This window comes from Gouania willdenowi, chromosome 6, assembly GCF_900634775.1.
Source record: "Gouania willdenowi chromosome 6, fGouWil2.1, whole genome shotgun sequence".
NCBI classification, from domain to species: Eukaryota; Metazoa; Chordata; class Actinopteri; order Blenniiformes; family Gobiesocidae; genus Gouania; species Gouania willdenowi.
In genome coordinates, this window is record NC_041049.1 from 58,879,783 (window position 1) to 58,900,890 (window position 21,108).

General features: G+C 39.8%; 1 protein-coding gene across 1 annotated transcript; it reads left to right on the forward strand.

Moving 5' to 3' along the window:
- Window positions 1-1,524: 1,524 nt before the first annotated feature.
- On the forward strand, window positions 1,525-21,108 carry LOC114464533 (disintegrin and metalloproteinase domain-containing protein 10-like). The gene is given in 21 exon segments (XM_028448801.1): window positions 1,525-1,678; window positions 7,019-7,169; window positions 9,810-9,928; window positions 10,231-10,389; window positions 10,707-10,807; window positions 11,533-11,682; window positions 12,023-12,115; window positions 12,194-12,377; window positions 12,963-13,129; window positions 13,203-13,386; window positions 15,435-15,497; window positions 15,500-15,584; window positions 15,678-15,699; window positions 15,701-15,802; window positions 15,804-15,863; window positions 17,454-17,512; window positions 17,514-17,563; window positions 17,671-17,730; window positions 17,733-17,890; window positions 17,968-18,094; window positions 18,908-21,108. Coding segments are annotated over 21 exon segments (2,367 nt in total). The 5' UTR covers window positions 1,525-1,611; the 3' UTR covers window positions 19,114-21,108.

Consider the following 21,108-nt stretch of genomic DNA (forward strand, 5'->3'; position numbering starts at 1 on the left):
AACAACCTGAAATAATAAAATGTACATTTTCAAGATTTGTTGTCTGTATTTTACATGAATGGAAAAAACTAAAAAAAATGTACATAACTATAGGCTGTTGTTCAAAATGATAGCCACATTCATATTTATTAAAACGTATCCACACTCCTTTACTTTTTCCACATTTTGTTGTATTAGGGAGTTCTAAAATGATTTTGACTATAGTTTTTATGGAAAAACTAAATTCTCTGATCTGATCCTTAGATTGGGCCTAAATGTTAAGCACAATATCTAGAGAAAAAGAGGCACTTCTCATCTGCTTGCTAACAACATTTCTACTTTGAAGCATTGTGGTGGCAGCATCATGCTGTGGAGATGTTTTTCTGCTCCAGGAACTGGGCGACCGCAGTTCTAATAGTGGGTAAAATGACAGCCAGAAATAGAAATTATATATAAATAGAGATAACAAAAGAGTGGCTTAACGGTGCAGATCTCAGATCCCTCTCTCCTTCTCCCCACTGCTCTCTTGCCCTGCCTCCAAACTTTCCAATGTCCCTATCTCAGAGGAGCTAACAAGCTAACGTTAGTCCGACAGCAACATCACAGTAGTATAACATGCTCTGTTAAAAGCATATTACTGCAGCGCTTCTCTCAATGTGCAAACACCACAGCAGCAGCAACAACCCAGTGTCACTTACAGCAGCCACATGGGGGCTGCTGCACGTGCACAAACAACACATGCACTACAGAGTTTTAGTGTAACAATTACAAATCAAACATAATGTAAATCAAGCAGCAGTAATTACCTTTCAAGCATAAAAGTCACCAATTCCATCTTCTACTCCTCCACACCATACACTGTGAAAAAGACAGCACTCTAGCTCCGGGAAAGGGGCAGGGACTGTGAGCAACAGCTGTCAGACAGTCCAACAAACACAATTCTGGCTCTGATTGGTTATTTTTGCTCGGCCGCAGTGCATTCTGGCAATCTACCAAAGGCTGCAGGGGCAGCAAGGGGGACTCAATGAGCCTGTTTTTTTCACACAAACTACTAGTTTCATGTAAAGCTGTCCTTACATAGTGACAGCTTTAGTAAATATGACAAAAAGTCACTTTTATAAGAGTTGCAGACTGCACCTTTAAGAAGCAGTCTTTGAGTGGAGTGATCATCTTTGGAATGATTATCGATTGAGCTCACACTGATCTAAGCTTAGTTTGTAGAGATATGTAGAAGAAGGCATGAGACAATTACTGCTGCTAAAGGGGTCTTAACTAAATATTAGGCCTACCTTTGTACTAACAGTGGGACTATAATTATAACATATATACAGTACACGTATTTATACATTTGTTCAGTATGTATATACAGTATATATCAGTGTGATTATGCTGTTGTCCTATCTGGTTTATTGATGATAATTCCTATACCTCTCATTAAAGGGGTGGTACGTGTTCATGTTGTTGTGGCAGACCTATGTAACAGACTCATGGAATTGCCCGGGTGGGGGATGCTTGTGTTGCGTGCGTCTGACGTCATGACGCAGGGAGAGGAAGCTGCAACAAACACACAGGGCGTCTGCGCCTGTCTAACTAGGACAATAAATACCGTGAAAACGGCATCAATGCGCTAACATGGATCCGTCTCACCAGCTTTTCTTCAAAGTTTTCATCCTTGCCTACTCCCTTCATTCCACACAAGGTGAGTGAGTTATGTTTGAGGGAAAATTAGACAAGTTTGTTGAGAATCCGTGAAGCGGTGGTGGTAGCCGCTAGCCGTTAGCCGCTAACGGAGGGGATGAGCAGGGCCTGCTTGTTGTGGAGCGGACTGCACCCTTTGGACCCCTTTAGACCTCTTTCATTGTCTTCACCAGAACCTCTGAGCTGACATGGATCTGTTCATTGGTTTGACACACAGCGATATTACAAACTTATCCCCGTGTGTTGTCATGGCTGTGACTGTTGGCCTGAGCTCGGTTTTGTTGTTATCGTGAGGGACTAACACTAGCCTAGCCGACAGCCATTGTTATGAGGAGGAGTGAGATGGAGACCGGTTAACGATGCTGGGCTGACGACACTAAAGCCTGCACGGAACCACATACAAATAGTTTATCTGTGACGTCAACAATAACTAGTCCAGCAGACACATGGGTGAACCTGGATTTGTCGGATAAAGTTTTTTTTTTTTTTCAGGTAGTTTTGATGCTTATCATGAATCGCTAATAGTTGGTATCATTTAAGCAATTTTAATTAACTCTTCATATCCGACACGCCCAAATCATCATAACATGGACATTTCCTATTATTCCATGGTATTAATTTACATAAAGCACATCAAATATGTGTTGAACCCTTTTCTGGCCATTTTCCGCCTGTTAACATGTGTGTGTATATATATATATATATATATATATATATATATATATATTCCTCATTTTTTTTTTGATTATTTTTTCTATTTATATTTTATTTATGTATAGCTTCTATTACTGTATTTAATTATTTTATTTTGTCTTCATTGCACTATTTCGGGTGTCTTTCGTTTGTTGCCTTCTGTTGTCTTTTTTTTACTGCACTTTTTTTATTGAGCTGTCATGTCAGTAAATTTCCCCACTGCTGGATGAATAAAGAATACGCTACATTTTTTTCCAAAGCAAATTATCATAATTCTGTTTGCAAGACTTTGAAAACCTCAAGTAAAAAGGAAAGAATAATGTAAAATGTCAGACGGTAACATGAAGTTTCTAATTATTTGTCAAAGCCTTTAAATCTAATGATTGTTTATATTATGTATGCAGTTCACTAGGCCTACAATATCTCATTCAAAGACCTTGGAGCAGGTGATCATGGCATACTCACTAAACTGACAGATTGTAAACAGAGGAATGACATTAAAGCTGCAGTATGTATAATCGTGAGACTTGTATAGAAACTACTACGCTCCCACCTCCCCTCCCTGTTTCTATACCTCTGGTCCCTTACGTGTATCCTGGTCCAACTGTGGAGCTCTGAGAGACTCTTTTTTCTCCATAGAGACTAGTGACAAATGTAGGGACTTTATCTTGAGTTATTGGAAAGTTTTCTGATGTTTTGGAGACTTTGATATGAAAGCTCTTATCACTCTGTAGATACTAGGGGTGTTGAAAAAAAAATGATTCTGCGATATATCGCGATATTACGTCGCGCAATTCTCGGATCGATTCAAAATGCATCCATATCGATTATTTATTTATTTATTTATTTTTTTAACCTTTATTTAACCAGGAAAGTCTTTTCCACTGCAGGAGACATTGTAACTTGTTATTAAAATTATATTCTGTGTTTTGAATAATCGCAAAGGTTCACATTGAGTTGCACAGTGTTTTATGATCTTTCAGAGTCCAAGGCAATGGTTGAAAAACACCTTACCTAAAGTCTTTTATAACACCTGAAACCACAACTGTTTGCACTTCTCATGTATATCTAGATGTGATTTAGCAAGTTTTGTATCCATTAACTAGTCATTGATAGAATAAAAAAGTGAGTGGAATTATTTGCAGTGGAAAGTACTAACTTTGAACTGTAAGTTTGCCGGCCTTGGTATATTACCATATTCATGCTTATTTGGTGGCGCACCTGCAGAGACTAGTGTTAGCAATGGATATTAAACAGCAGATAACTCAGTCAGTTCTAATAATTTCTTAGTGAACCTACAGCGTAATTACTCTAAAATAGTATACCACCGCCAGGCAATCTTAGATTTAGGTAAATCAAACCATTATAGTTTGGTAGATGCGGCAACTCTGACCAACTACGTAGCTTCGAATTGCTACGCCAGCTACACCCAGCGGCCGGTGAAGAAGCGGAGCCTCGTACCAGCGGTGTCTGCCAGCGGAGGAGAAGCGGGGATGCAGAGCGGGGCTAGCAACCAAGCTAAGTCTAAGTATTTTGTTTTCCTCGTCTTTCGCCTCCAAAAAAGCTGGATGACAAGGGGGTTCACCCTCAGCATGTTTGTTTCATTGCAGAATTAACGGAGTAAACTAGAAACTATTTGGTCCATTCTGTTTGGTTTAAGACTGAATGAAATGGGGGAGGCGGGGCTGCTAGCATTTTTGTTTACAAAAGTTCTAACTGAATTGGAAGTGTTACCTGTTAAGGAATGTACAACTATATACCTCTGTGCCTCAATGTTTAATATTTATTGCAAGTGCAATTGACTTGATAAACCATTTTATTTATTGCTTTGGTTGTGTGTGGTTTTGCATACTGTGGTCCTGGCATCTTACATTAAAGCGTATGAAATCTGGAGCAGGTTTAGAGTTCTCTGGAAGAGCAGTTGGGCAGAGGGATTTGCTTATTGTGTCCTTTTCCATCCAAAGTCTTCTGGGTTTAATGGTGGTGGGTCAGAACCAGGATTTTTCCATAGAACTGTCTGAAAATGGGCCCGCTTCACATTTTCAATCAAAACTTCCCTCGTCGGTGGAAAAGCATGTACGTCTGGGAAAGATGAATAACCCTTCCCATTCTTCTTACCTCATACAAACAGCTTTGTAGAAGCTCACACTTCCTCTCTGTTACTGGCTAATAATACAGTGATTGAGTAGATGTATTCAGGTCACAGACCTTGGATTCACCATCTTCACAGATTTGCTGGAATCTTCTCTAGATTCTTAGAGATGGTACTATAAAATCCCTCTGGCCATGGTCAAAGTCTTTAAACAATACCTCTCCAACCAAAATGGCATTTTCATCATTTACATTACAGATCCTGGCGCTAGCTTTGAAAAGATGCTATCATATACTAATTGTGAGTGCTTGCCATATCCTATTAGAACTGGCCTTAAACTGTATCAAACTTTGAACATACACCATTCTAGTGATGATTCAGTACTTTTACTGACATCTGTTGCCCTCAAAACAGTGGATAGTCATGGTTTGATGAAGAAAGGCATGGTAAACATATGCTTAAAAACAATAGTGACTGTACAATGTCATCTGGAGGGTTTTTCAGTAATCAGGCCCTGGACTAATTTATAAGACATGAGGGGCAAAACAAAAGTATAAACAAAAACTATCATTCTTTCTTGACCAACGCCCACACCGCATGCCAAAACTTTGAGGGGGAAGGTTAGTTATTGCACATACATTATGGTAAAAAGCTGCTCATGCAAAGGAAGTGTGTGGTAAGGCTGACTTCCAGATAGTTTATAATGCATTTTTTTTTTATTATTGGAGATTATATTTTTTTTTCAATGGGTTAACCCCACCCAAATAAATGACTGATTTGTTTTCATGTTGGTGTGAGATTTACTAAAGGCAAACATCACAACATTAGTAGTTCGTTTTGAGACAGAAAGTTTCCAATTAAAAACATGTCTGTTCCACCTTACTTAAAGAGTAACTAAACCCAAATTTCAAAAACAGCATAACTCTAACACTTTACTCGTAGCATAGACTTACCCATTTGAAGGTTGTGTGTAGATCTGTATTATTTAGAATGGCCAATAGGAGCTTCTGAATGATGTTCAATGTTAAAATGTGTTCACCGTAATGTCCTGATGGTACTAATAATCACATTGACTGTAAAAATACTAAAAGTGGAATAATTATTTTCTTTTCTTTTTTAATTCAGTGCAAAAAAAGCCTTCAGTTACCTAAATGTGGTTTCAATGTGTGAAAAGCAGAAAGCTGTGCAAGGATTTTTTTAAATCTACATTTATTTCTGTTCAATACCACATTTTTATTAAAAACAACCAGCTTTGCTCAATAGTAAAATTACATCCCAGTCTTCCAAGGTAATAATAATACATTTTTATAACTTCACATTTGACAAACAAATCTCAAAGTGCTACAGTAAAATGGCAATAAAACTAAGAGTACCAAAAAGAATGAAATCAGCCTATGGTATAAAAGTCAGCAATAGCGTTGACTAAATAAAAATGTTTTAAGTTGTTTTTTAAAAGAGTCTACAGACTGTGGTGCCCTAAGATATTCTGGTAGAGTATTCCAGAGCCCGGGGGCTATAGCCTGAAAGGCCCCATCTCCCATGGTGTGGAGATTGGTTTTGGGTTATTCTCTGTTATTCTGAGTCTTTGTTTATTCTGTTTTCTAGTATGATCTCCTGTGTTGACTCTTGCCTCTGTGTTCCAGGTCTTCCTGCTCGTGTCTCCACCTCCCAGTGATATCAGTGTGTTTGGGTTGTGCGTGATTAGCTGCCTCATGTTTTACACCCAGGTGTGACCCGTTTCCAATCAAGCTGCCCTCACTATTTAGCTGGGTGTCTGGACGCAGTGTGACTGCTGGATCTTTGTCGTCGCTACCTCCTCGTGTGCTGCTGCGTTTCGTCTCCTGCTCCCAGTTTTCCCTGTGCTTCCTTGTGTCTTTTTGGGTTTTCAGTTCGGGAATAAACATGAACTGGTTCCAGGAACGCTACTCCTGCATTTTGCCTCTTTCTCTCTTTGCATTTGGGTCCACACCCCCGTCAACACTCTGTGACAGTGAATGTGAAACACGGATCATATAATGAGAATTTTTGATCTCATACAGTATTCAACATGAGTAAAGTGGTTATTACGAAGGCCAGTTTCTAATCACTCAACCATGTAGAATGTCTTAGTACCACCCAATGAAAAATGAATTGTCACCACCTAAATGTTTCATATGCTTCCTAACAGTAAAGTAGCTCCATGTTTACCTAGATACATAATTACCAGTTACCATGTCCTAATTACATATTTACTGAATATACTTTCTTTTCACTGGTCTGTGTATTCACTGTCTACGGGAAGTGGAATAATAGCAATATGAGTAGAAATAATGTGAAATGGGTCTTTGGGTGGCCATGTTTTTCAAGCCCACTCCTTTTTCTGGTGGCAGTGATTATGCTGGGGGTGGGGTGTGAACACCTGAAAAAAAATGTGGATGCTAAATCACAGGCTGTCTCTCCTCATGTTTCTACATGCCCAGTGCATGTGCTCTTACACTTTAGCTGTGATTCATCAATTTCGTGAATAAATATAATAATAATAATTAAATGTGTAATATCTTTGCTGCCTTTGCACAGGACACTACAGGAACCCCCTGAACAAGCACATCCGTCACTATGAAGGCCTCTCCTACAGCACGGAGCACGTGCACAGCAACCACCAGAGAGCCAAGAGGGCGCTGTCACATGACGACAAGTTCCTTCATTTAGAGTTTCATGCACATGGAAGGTTGGTATCATTTACTTATCCATCTCTTCATCACGCTGTCTGTAAATAGGAAGATGTCTCTTCCTATAAAGGTGGGATAAGTAGTTAAATTGAAGTGATTATAATGTATTTATCATGTGACTGTGTTTGTAAAGGTCCATAACAAGAGACAAACATACACTTCAGCAGTCAATTGTGAATTTTTACTTGCACACAGGTTGTTATTTTTTTTTTTTTTTTTTTCTTTTATGCTGAGACATTTGAACACTGTTTTAAGGCAGGAACTAGGGTTGGGAACCTCTGGGTACCTCAAGATACGATACGCAACTCAAAGCTTATGATAACGATTATCTCACGATGTGACGATACTGCGATTATCGATATATTGGTCAGAAATCAATCTACGATAATCTATGACATAACAAGAAAGAAAAAAAAAAGATTAAGTGAAAAAATACAATTTTTATTTTATATCTCTGAATGACAATAAATTGAAAAAGTGTCCTATGAACAGTGACACTATTTTAGTGCAACATTTCTGTAAATAAGTGTCAACATACCAGTGACATCATTGTAATGCAATATTCCAGTAAACAATATATTGGTTCCTTCAACAAACAGTGACAGCATTTCTGTGAAGACGTACCTGCACGTTAGTGAAAAAGCAGAAAAGGTTTTGATAAAAAAATAAAAATTACATTTTTAAAAAAAAAAATCGATACTTAGCGCAAGCATATCAATAATTGATCATGCGAAAAAATATAGTGATATATTGCCGTATCGAGATATTATCACACTCCTAGCAGGAACAGGATGTAAGACATCCTGCTAATGATAGCATGGATAAAAACATACACAAAGTTGTCTTTTTATTACAGTTTAGGCTTCTTCATGCTGTCTGCGATAACATTCTATCATATATCAATATGTATATATACAGTATGTATATTATATTATGTGTATAATATAATTAAATATGATATCTATGTTGTCTTTGAACACAGTGGTATAATAGTGCTAACACATTTGATTTGTAAACTGGGACAAATGTTGCCATGTTTTTTTCACTCATTGCTTTCAAATGGAAAACTTAAATACTATTAACTATGTCAGATGGGGGCAATTGGATCATTGTTGTTAACTGGTAAACATGTATACTTGTGGATACTGTTTTAATCTCTGAACTGTACATTTGTTACTTATGTGCTATTTTCATGTTTGTTTGTTTGTTTGTTGCACCATTAGTTTACTAGAAAATGTAAAGACCAGGATGTGATCCTGGGAGGTGTCCTAAGCCCGAGACCTAAAGCAGCCTGTTTGTTCTTTTGCATTTATTGAATGATTTTAGACATGCTTATACAATATTAGATGAAAACAATGATTAAAATATGCGTTTATTCTGCTATTGTTAGGTTTTCATACAGTGATTTTATCTCTCCTCCATGTTTCTTAGAGTCAGCAATAACGTCATGACGTCCAAGGACTGGATGACACGTAACTAAGCAGTAAAATGTCAGGTTATATAATTGTATTCTGCTGCCATAGAGTGTATTGAGAAGTAACAAGAGTAATCCGGCTTGAACACTGATTGGTTGAAATCTCCTAAATGGCAAAGACCACATTTAAAGGGATATTACATTTATTTAGAAGGTGATGTAAAAGACATACTTACACAAATTAGTAACTAGTTTGATCATGACATTAGACCCTTCATCTAATGTGTGTTCATGTGATGCGTTGCCTATCACTGTAAGTAAGACATCGTTTGTTTCAGGATGTCGGAGGCTGTGAACTCACCTTTGTATTTTTTGAAAGCCTTATGTTGCCTTAGGGAATAACTTTGACTGTTCTCTGATGAGAGTTTGGGATTTTTAGACCATGTAGAGCTTTTTAAAGTGTAGCGTTTGTCTCTGTGTGTTTGATATAGTTGATGGTTTGCTTTCAGATTCATTTTTGTCTTTCACATTTTCCTCATAAGATTAGAGCTGTGGTTGATCCTCTACACAGATACTTTAAAGCACTATCCATAACAGAAATCAGAATGAAATCATTGGATGTATTTATTAAAGGAGTGGTTGTGCAAAGGCTGCACTTTGTATTCTTTACTGTTTAATATATTTTAGTTTGCTTCTTTCTACCGTATTCCCACAGGTTCTACAGTGATGTTTGTTTATTTTACAAATGTGTCTATGGGTACTACTTCCTTATTTGCAAGTGTAACACCTTCATCTTTAGATTTTGATGGAAGTTGAGTTTTTGTAGCGAGTAAGATGAATGATTTTCATTTTCAAAGAATTCACTGGAGCCACAGTGATTAGTTTTATTTTGCCACCATGTTAAAAAATAATTTCTCTGTCCATTCAGCATTTGTGTGAGCAGAAGAAAGCAGTCTCCTTTGTTTCATAAGTGATTTTTTTTTTTATCAACAACCCAACATTGTTTCTGGAGGATTCCTTCACTTTTTGAGAAATTGGAGTTCCAGTTTTCATCGTGCAACACAGAACTTCTAAAACTTCCTCCTATAACAATTCCCGCCATCATTTACATTCATCTTTCTGCCAGTCCACCTTTAATAGAACTCTATTGTAAAGGTTTCACTTTACATCGGCAAGTCTTCACTGTCTGCACATATAAAATTGTGTTTATATATTTTTATTTCAGGCATTTTAACCTTCGAATGAAGAGAGACACTACTTTGTTTTCCCAAGATCTGAAGGTGGATGTCTCTGGAAAAGAGGTTCCTTTTGATACGTCTCATATTTACACTGGAGAGATCTTTGGTAAGTGTGATTTCAGTGTTTTAAATTGAAGTTGGTATTTTTCTTAGCTAAAGTAAGTGTGTGTGTGTGTGTGTCTCTGTGTGTGTGTGTGTGTGTGTGTGTGTGTGTGTGTGTGTGTGTGTGTGTGTGTGTGTGTGTGTGTGTTGTGTGTGGTGTGTGTGTGTGTGGTGTGTGTGTGTGTGTGTGTGTGTGTGTGTGTGTGTGGTGTGTGTGTGTGTGTGTGTGTGTGTGTGTGTGTGTGTGTGTGTGTGTGTGTGTGCGTGTGTGCGTGCATGCGTGCGTGTGTTCATTGTGATCCCCAGGTGAGAAAGGCACCCTGAGTCACGGCTCTGTCATTGATGGTCGGTTTGAGGGCTTCATTCAGAGCTACCACGGCACGTACTATGTGGAGCCTGCTGAGAGATACCTGGAGGACAAAAATGTGCCGTTCCATTCTGTTATCTACCATGAAGATGATATTTGTGAGTTCTGACAGGATATGTGTCTATTTACAGTAAATATGGGGGCTATAGAGCTGATGGAGGCCAGTAACATAATGTGAAATGTTGCTCTCGGGCTAAGCACTCTGAACTATGTTGGTGCTAACAGTAACCCTGGCATACTTGACTACACTAACACCCCCTCATTTCACATCATCTGTGTACATGTAGCTTTTGACTGTGGGGCAAATGATGAGGAAATGTGAGAGAAATTAACTGCTAACACTGCAAAGCTGGTGTGTAAGAGCTGCTATTAGCTGATCATGACTAACATTGTGTGTTCTAATCCTCTCACTCAGACTACCCACATAAGTACGGCCCAGAGGGAGGCTGCGCTGACAACTCTGTGTTCCAGAGGATGAAGAAGTACCAGGCCTCCGCCGTGGAAGAGCCCCTCAAGGTGAACAATAAGCTTAATTAACCTCTCACTTAATGTTCATGGCCATAATATCCTGTGGAATCCTTTACTGTGTCTCACCTGTAAACCTGACACCATAATAGAATACTAACACTTTTTAAACCAGCAAGGTCACTGGAAAGAATATACAATTACTTTTATGATTTTAACTTTTAATTGACATGTAACGACGTACAAACTTTATAAACTTGGGATTTTCATGAACAAAGACCTCAAAAGACAGCATGTTTTCCCGATCTGATATTGATTTCGGATATCGGTCAAATATCAACCAGAAAATGAATATTGGATTTTATCGGACTGCATCTAAAATCACCGATGTAAGCGCTCCGATAAAATGTTCTGCTCCATCACTTTTATCCATAGGTGGCTGTGGTTCATACTCCAACACAGTAACCTACTGTTAATGACTATTGTTCTCTGTTTGAGTAACATCACTTGATCAAGCTTCTTCTAGCATTCCACACTACAAAATAAGTAATAAAAGTATCTATGATTCATGCTGCTATTGTATCGGATCAATATCGGCCAATATGCAAGGCTGCAATATTGGTATCGTATCGGAATTGAAAAACATCTCCATGTTTTCCTCTACACCATAACATCAGAGCTCCATTAAACTAATGTATTATTGTCCATGTCACCAGAATACTGGCCATTATTTATTAACTAGCACATTTGTATTTGTGTTGTATTTGCCACTGAAGGAGCCCCACCCAGAGGCTGACTGCAACGACCCGGTGCTGCAGAGGAAGAGGAGGATGGCTCAGGTTGAGAAGAACACATGTCAGCTCTTTATTCAAACTGATCACCTCTTCTTCAAGTACTACAAGAGCAGAGAGGCTGTCATAGCACAGGTACTGCCTTCAAACACAGAAAGTATACATCTTTTTCTGAAATAAAAAAGGCTGATAATCACCTAATCTAATTTCTGTGATAATCAAAGGTTTATATAATTAATGTGCAATAACAGTTTTTGTGTTTTTTAAAAACACATGACGATGAGCAAACTTGCACAAAAGCAGTTTTTTTTTACCTGGGTTACATTATAACTGATGAGATTTTAGAACTAAAAAAAAATAAATTATGATACTTATAACAGACACCCACACACACACACAGTAGTGATATAGATTGTGTTAATAAAACATTTATTCGTATGTATTCACATTAAGTTTGTGAGACTCTCACTTTCAGATCTCTAGTCATGTGAAGGCCATTGATGCCATCTATCAGGGTACGGACTTCATGGGCATCCGTAACATCAGCTTTATGGTGAAGAGGATCAGGGTGAGTGTTATTTAAATTCATTGTTCATTTAGTTGTGCATTTCTGCCCTGGTCTGAACTCATTGTGTCGTCTGCTCAGATAAACACAACCAGTGATGAGAAGGACAGGTCCAACCCTTTCCGCTTTGCCAACATTGGGGTGGAGAAGTTCTTGGAGCTGAACTCAGAGCAGAACCACGATGACTACTGCTTGGCTTACGTCTTCACTGACAGAGATTTTGATGATGGAGTGCTGGGCTTGGCCTGGGTTGGAGCCCCCTCAGGTATTCACTGAATAAAGACTTAAAGATACCAGATAGAAATACACACTATCTACAATAGACATCGCTGTCAGGTGAAGTGCTCCAGTTATGTTAAGAGAAATGTTTGACTTTAATTAAGAGAGGGTGGAATCGCATGATTATTAAAACTAAAACTGTCAATGACTCACAACGCAAAAGGTTTTCCTCCAAAAATTAAATCATGGTCTAAATTAAAGATATAATCAGACCCATTTCTTCCAACATTTTCAAATCTGTGCACACACACAGTAGACGAACAAGTGGTTTATACGTTTCTAAACATAATTTATTCCTTTGCCAGAGGCCAGGCTTTGGTTCACCTGACCCAGCTCAAACCTGTTTAAAATTAGAGAATCTTTAAAAAAACATACGTGGAAATTAAGACTGAACCTGAACCATACCCAGCCTGTTGGGTTTCAGATCTAGTTTAGATTATAATTAGACTTCACTAAGGGCAGAAATGAAATATTTCATTCCAGTGTGAATGCATCAGGGCATTATGAGGTCTTTTTGTTGTTGTAGCTCAATGAAGGAGTGCTTGTTCCAACTTGTTCTGTGTCTTCACAGGAAGCTCAGGAGGCATCTGTGAAAAAAGCAAACTGTACTCAGACGGCAAAAAGAAATCTCTTAACACCGGCATCATCACAGTACAGAACTACGCATCCCACGTACCCCCTAAAGTCTCCCATATCACTTTTGCACACGAAGTGGGACACAACTTTGGCTCCCGGTGAGTTTCTCTGCTGGGCGTCTTTTTTTTTTTGTTTTTTTTTTTAACCTTTAATTATCTTCTTTCCTTCTCTGAAGCATGACTCTGGCTCTGAGTGCACCCCAGGAGAATCCAAAAGCCAAGACAAGAAGGAGAAAGGCAATTATATCATGTATGCTAGAGCAACATCAGGAGACAAGCTCAACAACAACAAGTTCTCCAGCTGCAGTATCCGCAACATCAGCCAAGTGCTGGATAAGAAGAGGAGCAGCTGCTTTGTTGGTATGAATACAGGAGCTTTATGGCAAACAATTAACAGCCATCTACACTGTGTTTTAAGATGAAAAGCAATCTTAGCTTCAGTGTAGTAACAGTTTGGACGTCTTGATGCACTTTGCTACATTTATGATAAGTCAATGCAGAAAGCCTAACAACAGGTATATTAACATATAATAAGATCTGATACAATGTGGCCATGTTTTGGTAAAACAATATTTAGCAATTTGGTATTTATTTTAGTTCTCTTAGTAAGCAGTAACATTATTTGTATCTCCATTGTCATGGAGGTCACCAATGACACTGTCCTGTTCAAAGAAGGGGCAAATATAATCCTATTAATTATTAATACACTAACTATGTCCGTAGTATGCATTGGAATTTATATATACAGGTAAAAGCCAGTGAATTAGAATATTTAGAAAAACTTGATTTATTTCAGTAATTGCATTCAAAAGGTGTAACTTGTACATTATATTTATTCATTGCACACAGACTGATGCATTCAAATGTTTATTTCATTTAATTTTGATGATTTGAAGTGGCAACAAATGAAAATCCAAATTCCGTGTGTCACAAAATTAGAATATTACTTAAGGCTGATACAAAAAAGGGATTTTTAGAAATGTTGGCCAACTGAAAAGTATGAAAATGAAAAATATGAGCATGTACAATACTCAGCTGTCCAAAGGCGACCATCGACACATTGCACAAGGAGGGAAAGACACAAAAGGTTATTGCTGAAGAGGCTGGCTGTTCTCAGAGCTCTGTGTCCAAACACATTAATGGAGAGGCAAAGGGAAGGAACAACTGTGGTCAGAAAAAGTGTACAAGCAATAGGGATCACCGCGCCCTGGTCAGGATTGTGAAAAAAAACCCATTCAAGAATGTGGGGGAGATTCACAAGGAGTGGACAGCTGCTGGAGTCAGTGCTTCAAGATCCACCACCAAGAGACGCTTGAAAGACATGGGTTTCAGACTGCCGCATACCTCGTGTCAAGCCACTGTTGACCAAGAAACAGCGCGAAAAGCGTCTCACCTGGGCTAAGGAAAAAAAGAGCTGGACTGCTGCTGAGTGGTCCAAAGTCATGTTTTCTGACGAAAGCAAATTTTGCATTTCCTTTGGAAATCGAGGTCCCAGAGTCTGGAGGAGGACAGGAGAGGCACAGGATCCACGTTGCCTGAAGTCTAGTGTAAAGTTTCCACCATCAGTGATGGTTTGGGGTGCCATGTCATCTGCTGGTGTCGGTCCACTCTGTTTCCTGAGATCCAGGGTCAACGCAGCCGTATACCAGCAAGTTTTAGAGCACTTCATGCTTCCTGCTGCTGACCTGCTCTATGGAGATGGAGATTTCAAGTTCCAACAGGACTTGGCGCCTGCACACAGCGCAAAATCTACCCGTGCCTGGTTTACGGACCATGGTATTTCTGTTCTAATTGGCCAGCCAACTCCCCTGACCTTAGCCCCATAGAAAATCTGTGGGGTATTGTGAAAAGGAAGATGCAGAATGCCAGACCCAAAACGCAGAGGAGTTGAAGGCCACTATCAGGGCAACCTGGGCTCTCATAACAACCCGAGCAGTGCCAGAACTCATGGACTCCATGCCACGCCGCATTAACGCAGTAATTGAGGCAAAAGGAGCTCCAACCAAGTATTGAGTATTGTACATGCTCATATTTTTCATTTTCATACTTTCAGTTGGCCAACATTTCTAAAAATCCCTTTTTTGTATCAGCCTTAAGTAATATTCTAATTTTGTGACACACGGAATTTTGGATTTTCATTTGTTGCCACTTCAAATCATCAAATTAAATGAAATAAACATTTGAATGCATCAGTCTGTGTGCAATGAATAAATATAATGTACAAGTTACACCTTTTGAATGCAATTACCTGAAATAAATCAAGTTTTTCTAATATTCTAATTCACTGGCTTTTACCTGTATAATGTGAAATTATATATAACAAGAGACTTAGAGCTTGAACATAAAGCAGTTGCATACATTTACGCACAATTTAACAACCCTCCAGTAATGTACTAATGTTCAAACAGAGTCTGGTCAGCCCATCTGTGGTAATGGTCTGGTGGAGCCTGGAGAGGAGTGTGACTGTGGCTACAGGACCAGTGTAAGGACAACTGCTGCTACGATGCCAACCAGCCTGACAACAAAAAGTGTAAATTAAAGCCCAACAAAGGTGGCAGGTAGTTGGGATTCTGTTTTATTGTATTTGTTGTTGGTGTGAGTCAAAGTATCTCTACTATGTAATGTAGTGTAACACGTGTTGTTTTCCTCAGTCCTAGTCAGGGGCCCTGCTGTAACGCTGACCTGCTCACACAAGGGTCGTAATGAGAAGTGCAGGGAGGAGTCAGAGTGTGCTCATCAGGCATGTGTAACGGGGTCACCAGCTCAGTGTCCCACAATCTGAACCCAAGGCCAACTTCACCGCCTGCCACGGAGAAACTCAAGTGTGCCTCAACGGGGTGAGTTCTGCTACTTGAAGGTTCTACATGTTCTGTTATTAGTGTTATTACTACCTGAAGGTTTTACATGTTCTAGGCTTTACACTGATCTGATCGGCTATATCGGATCGGCCAATATTAACATTTTATGTAATTATTGTGATCGGCTATAATGTCTTAATTTGCCGATCCAATCAATGACGTCATTGTGGTGTTGAAACTTTCTGTAGATGTTCCCATTGCATTGTTTATCGTCTCATTTACATTGAAGAGTTGTTTGCTCTATATGACACGGCTTTATTTCACTCACATTTGTGCACAAAGGTGAAAAGCTATGAGTGAACGCCAAAAATGTCTCTTGGTTTGAGCGAAGCAGCTGAGCACCGGACTTCTTCCCCAGTCTACTGGTTCTTAAAGCGGAGGCAGAGTCTGCTGTTAGTGTCTGTGTGTGTTTGTATGTATGTGTGCGTTTGTTTTGTTTATGTAGCCCGAGCATGTTAAAAGTGAGAGTCCTAAAGCGGAGCGATGCCTCCCGTTTACTTTCATTTTCATAGCGGACACTTCTGTCCATATCCGGGCGGTGGTGGAAACAGAAGCGCCTCCGATGTGCACCTGTGAATATGGACTATAAGCAACAACAGGTTTTGCGATGCTACAGTTAGTATATATGTGTTTGTTCCTAATGCTATGTTGATGGAGGGTTCACATAGTTCCAGTGTGGTCTGCCTCCACAGCTTCATCTCCAACTCTCTTGTAGTTGCTTCACAGCAGTCATTGAGTGTAACATGGGACTCCGGTTTAATTCAACAGCGGCAATGTTTATTTTGGCAATCACTGAAAACAGCATACAGCTGATAATTGATCTGCACCGTTCACATATGCTCCCTCACTCCGCACATGGTTGAGCGACTAGGGTGTTCATTCGCAGTTAAAGGGTCACGCACCCACACACTCACTCTGACAACAAATATTATGTTCATGTCCTGCTTGGAAATTCTTCAACTCTTCCACTCCCTCACAGTCACAAGGTTGCGTTTAGGTCCCAAAAAATGATCCTGTTTCATTTTTCTGTAAATCTCTATCAGGTAGTAACGAAGGAATTCAGTTGTTCTACATGTTTTGTTATTAGTGTTATTACTACCTGAACGTTCTACAAGAACAGAGAAGTATGTCAGTGAGCTGCAAACATGCTCATCTGTTGTGTGATTGGTCACAAATGTTTAGATTAGTGTCAATAATGTTATTGTGTTATTAGTTATTACTACTTGTAGAATGATATATGATATTTTGAACCAGGACAAATGTTGAACTTTGATCACATTGACTCGTTACAGTTACGGTTCAACTGGTGAGCTGACATAGCCACTGATTATAACGATGCATATTTAAAAAAAACTAATAAAATGCATAACTGTGTAGTAGTTTTTTTGTTTAGATCAAACTGAACACTGTTCCATGTTAATCACACTCTTGGTTTCCAGCATCAACTTGGATTATTGGATCAGTTTTAAACTATGCACATCAGGGTCATGTCGTTCCACCTCCAAAGTAAAGACAAAGTAGTGTTTTATAGTGAAGTGTGTTTAATGTCTTTCTGCCCCTCCCCCACAGGGCTGCTCCGGCTCCATTTGTGAGAAGTATGGACTGGAGGCGTGTACCTGTGCCAGCAGGATGGAAAGATGAGACGGAGCTGTGCCACGTGTGCTGTATGACAAGAGTGAGTCATTCTATTCTATGTCCTCCCTGTGTGGAGAACATGGTGTTTGTTTTTCTGGTTCCTTGTGATTTTGTGGTTCCTGGTGTTTCTGATTCCTGGTTTCCTCCACAGTGAATTCCAACACCTGCAGCAGCACAGGATCAGAGCGCCTCGCTCGTTTCTTCAACAAAAAGTGACGACGCTTCCAGCCGGCTCCCCCTGTAATGATTTCAAGGGCTACTGTGACGTGTTTATGAAGTGTCGACTGGTGGATGCAGACGGTCCCCTGGCCAGGCTGAAGAAGGCCATCTTTAACCCAGAACTGTACGAGAACATCGCTGAGTGGATTGTGGTACGTGTCCAGTCCATCAACGTACTGGCCTGGAATAGATGGGCTTTGATTCTCACTGTATTCTTCACTCTCCTCAGGCTCACTGGTGGGCGGTGCTACTGATGGGAGTGGCTCTCATCATGCTCATGGCTGGGTTCATTAAGATCTGCAGCGTGCACACACCCAGCAGTAACCCCAAACTACCTCCTCCCAAACCACTCCCAGGTAGGACGGACACACACACACACGAGCCCCCCCCCAGTGTGCACTGCACAACGATCAAATTGATCATATCAGAGATCCTGGAGAGAGACACTGAAATACTGTATGGCCTCAGTTGTCCACACATTGGAAGCAATAAATAACACATTAAAATAAATGAATGAATCCTTTAAAAAGCCTCAGTGGAGGCTGAGCTGACACTGGTTCAGCTTTGGATCCTCACGCTGCGCTGGTAATGAAATGTTGTGCAAACAGGTTAAAAATAACGTCACACACTTCCTCAATACTGTACATGTACAACAGTGTTCTCCTGCTGATACCAGTCAAAGCAGCTCTGCTGTCATCCATGTGTGTGTTGCGCTGGGTGAACCTATGCGTTCCAGCCTGTTATCAGCTGGGTTTATCAAGTACTCTGTTAAAGGAAAGCAAAAAAAGTGGTATTAGTAATAACGTGGGTTTTCAAAAATGTATTTTGTTTTAATAATCTGTTTTGATTTGTTCTGAATGTGTGTCTACTAAAGCTTAAATGACAGCTGAGGCTTGTTTAATACTTTATTTTCAGTCTCAGTCTATGCTGCAGCACAGATCCACTCAGGTTTGCGTATACAAAGTCAGACCAGAAATGAGATCTGATCGTAGCGTACGATCATGTCAGAATTGAATAATGCACGTTGTACGCTCAGATCTGAAAGTACAAACAGAAACAAATGAGAGGCATGGTGTTGAAGTCCCAGTCTGTTCACAGCACGATCAGCTAACTCCTCCCATCCACAGTTGAACTCCTCCCATCCACAGCTAAACTCCTCCCATCCACAGGTACCTTAAAGAGACGGCGAGCGCAGCAGCAGTCCAGTTCCGGTTCCAGTTCCCAGGTGCAGCACCAGTCTCACGGCGCTCACGGTGGAAACGGTCGCCATGGCGTCCAGCGCCCTGCCCAGAGACCGGCCCAGCGCCAGGCCCAGCCCCAGAGGCACCACCGTCAGCCCAGAGAGAACTATCAGATGGGTCAGATGAGACGCTGAGCTGTAGCCACGCCCCCCGATGCCTTGGCCCCTCCTTGTGCCTACAGTGGGAAACTAAAGCGTCAGTGACTCATCCAAAGAGAAGCTTCATCTCCTCCATCACCGCTGGCTCTATGTGGAGAGGACCTGAACATCTGCATCATGTACTGTCTCTTTAAGGAGTGAAGGAATCATTGTGTGGTGTGTGTTTGTGTTCTTATGAGTGATGAACCCATGGCTGCTGGTCAATTGTTCTGTGCTTTTCCCCAGGAATAAGAGACACATGTGACACCAGTCACACAGGCTCCGGTCCCCGTGCAGACGTTCTTCTGCATGTGACTGTAAATATTTAGTGTATCATAAGTGAAGACAAACTATTTCTTCTACTGTAAATGTGTAATTCTTCACTTTTTTTTTTTGATTGTTACTTTTGGGTTAGTGCTCTCAGGATTCTAAACACATTAATGAAGGAATGATGTTACCATGGAGATGTTTCTCCTGCTGACCAATCAGGAGGAGCTAAAGATACACCCTTATTATTCTTTTGTCTGTTCACGGTTCCTCACTAACATCACAAACTAGATGAAGAATGACCAATCACTAACTGAAACCGATGATCAATGGACCCGATCAGATGTGAAGCTGCTGTGGAGTAGTATAGTAGTGTGGGTGAGAGTGTGTCATGTTAGTTTACATACGTGTAGTTTAAAATTAGAAAAAAATGACCCAAAAAAACATGTTATTACTGAAATCTAAGAACATTTCAATGTGGGCACGCCATGCACACACATTTATTCAATGTGATTATTGATTGACTGAATGTCTATTATGTGTGTGTCACTCAACACTTATACTTTTACAGTAACTCATCACATTCCTCAGTGTTAGTCACTCTCACAGGAGACGAGCAGCTGTTTGGTTTCTACAGGTCAACAACTGAAGAGCTCCTGAATGGACAGGCCTCAGTCTGCATCAGTGAAGCCCCGCCTCCCCGCACAGGTTAGAGGGAAGCACAGGAAGCATTGTGAGTCTTTCTGAGTCTTTTCTGAATGAATGAATAAAAGGAAGGAGGTGATAGTTTTGTTATGGTTTGACCTTTGACCTCGGGTGTTTTCTTCTGCTCTTGTTACAGTCATTTTGGGTTTTATTACAACAGTGTGGACACCATATTATGCAAAACCTGTGGTGGTGCGGTGTGTAAAAGTATTCCCTGCTCTTACTTTATTTGACTAGTTTTTACTTTGAATGCATGCAGTAATCAGATTATTCTCCGTTAGTCTACGTGGCCCAAATATTCACATGTGCTCTGGAGGAATCTGGAAAACGTGATTTCACGGCGGGTGAATTTGACGATCAGCGCTCGCAAAAACTTCTAATGTCTGTACAAAACGAAGCTCTTTTTAAAATGTTCCCGCGCTGGGAGGATCTACTTGTAAACTTGTACAATACTTAAAACAAGCATTTCATTTGAAGATGAAAAATTACATTTTGATACATTGGTTTCATTTTATTTCCAGGTTAATATGTTCATACGTGACAATTTTAAGTTATTCATGTTCTTCTCTGTGCTTGTTCAACTCATACTTTTCTCCACCACTGATAGGAAAAAGGATTGATTGATGGAGTCAGTGTTTCATTCTAATTTTTCATCTTTGTTTTCCTGTGGCATGGTTCAGACGAGCAGCAGCGTAATGCCTGTAAATTTACTTTCTTTTCCATTTCGTAGTCTTGGTAAAGTTTTTAGATGAACGTGCACTGAAAAATGTCCAAATTGAGTTGAAAACATGGTAGGTGATGTAGGCCGAAAGAACACCATTAAAAGTACTACTACTGTCTGATTTTAATGTTCACTGTGTTTTATACAGTACCGGAAATTTTTGTTCACTTTGAACATTTTACTAAAAAAAAAAAAAAAAACTCAAATTGTATTGTGCAAAGAGATGTAAATTTTTGGAGTACTTGAAATGCATTAATTAAAAGACTCGTTGAAAAATAAAATAGACCCTGTTTACTGTC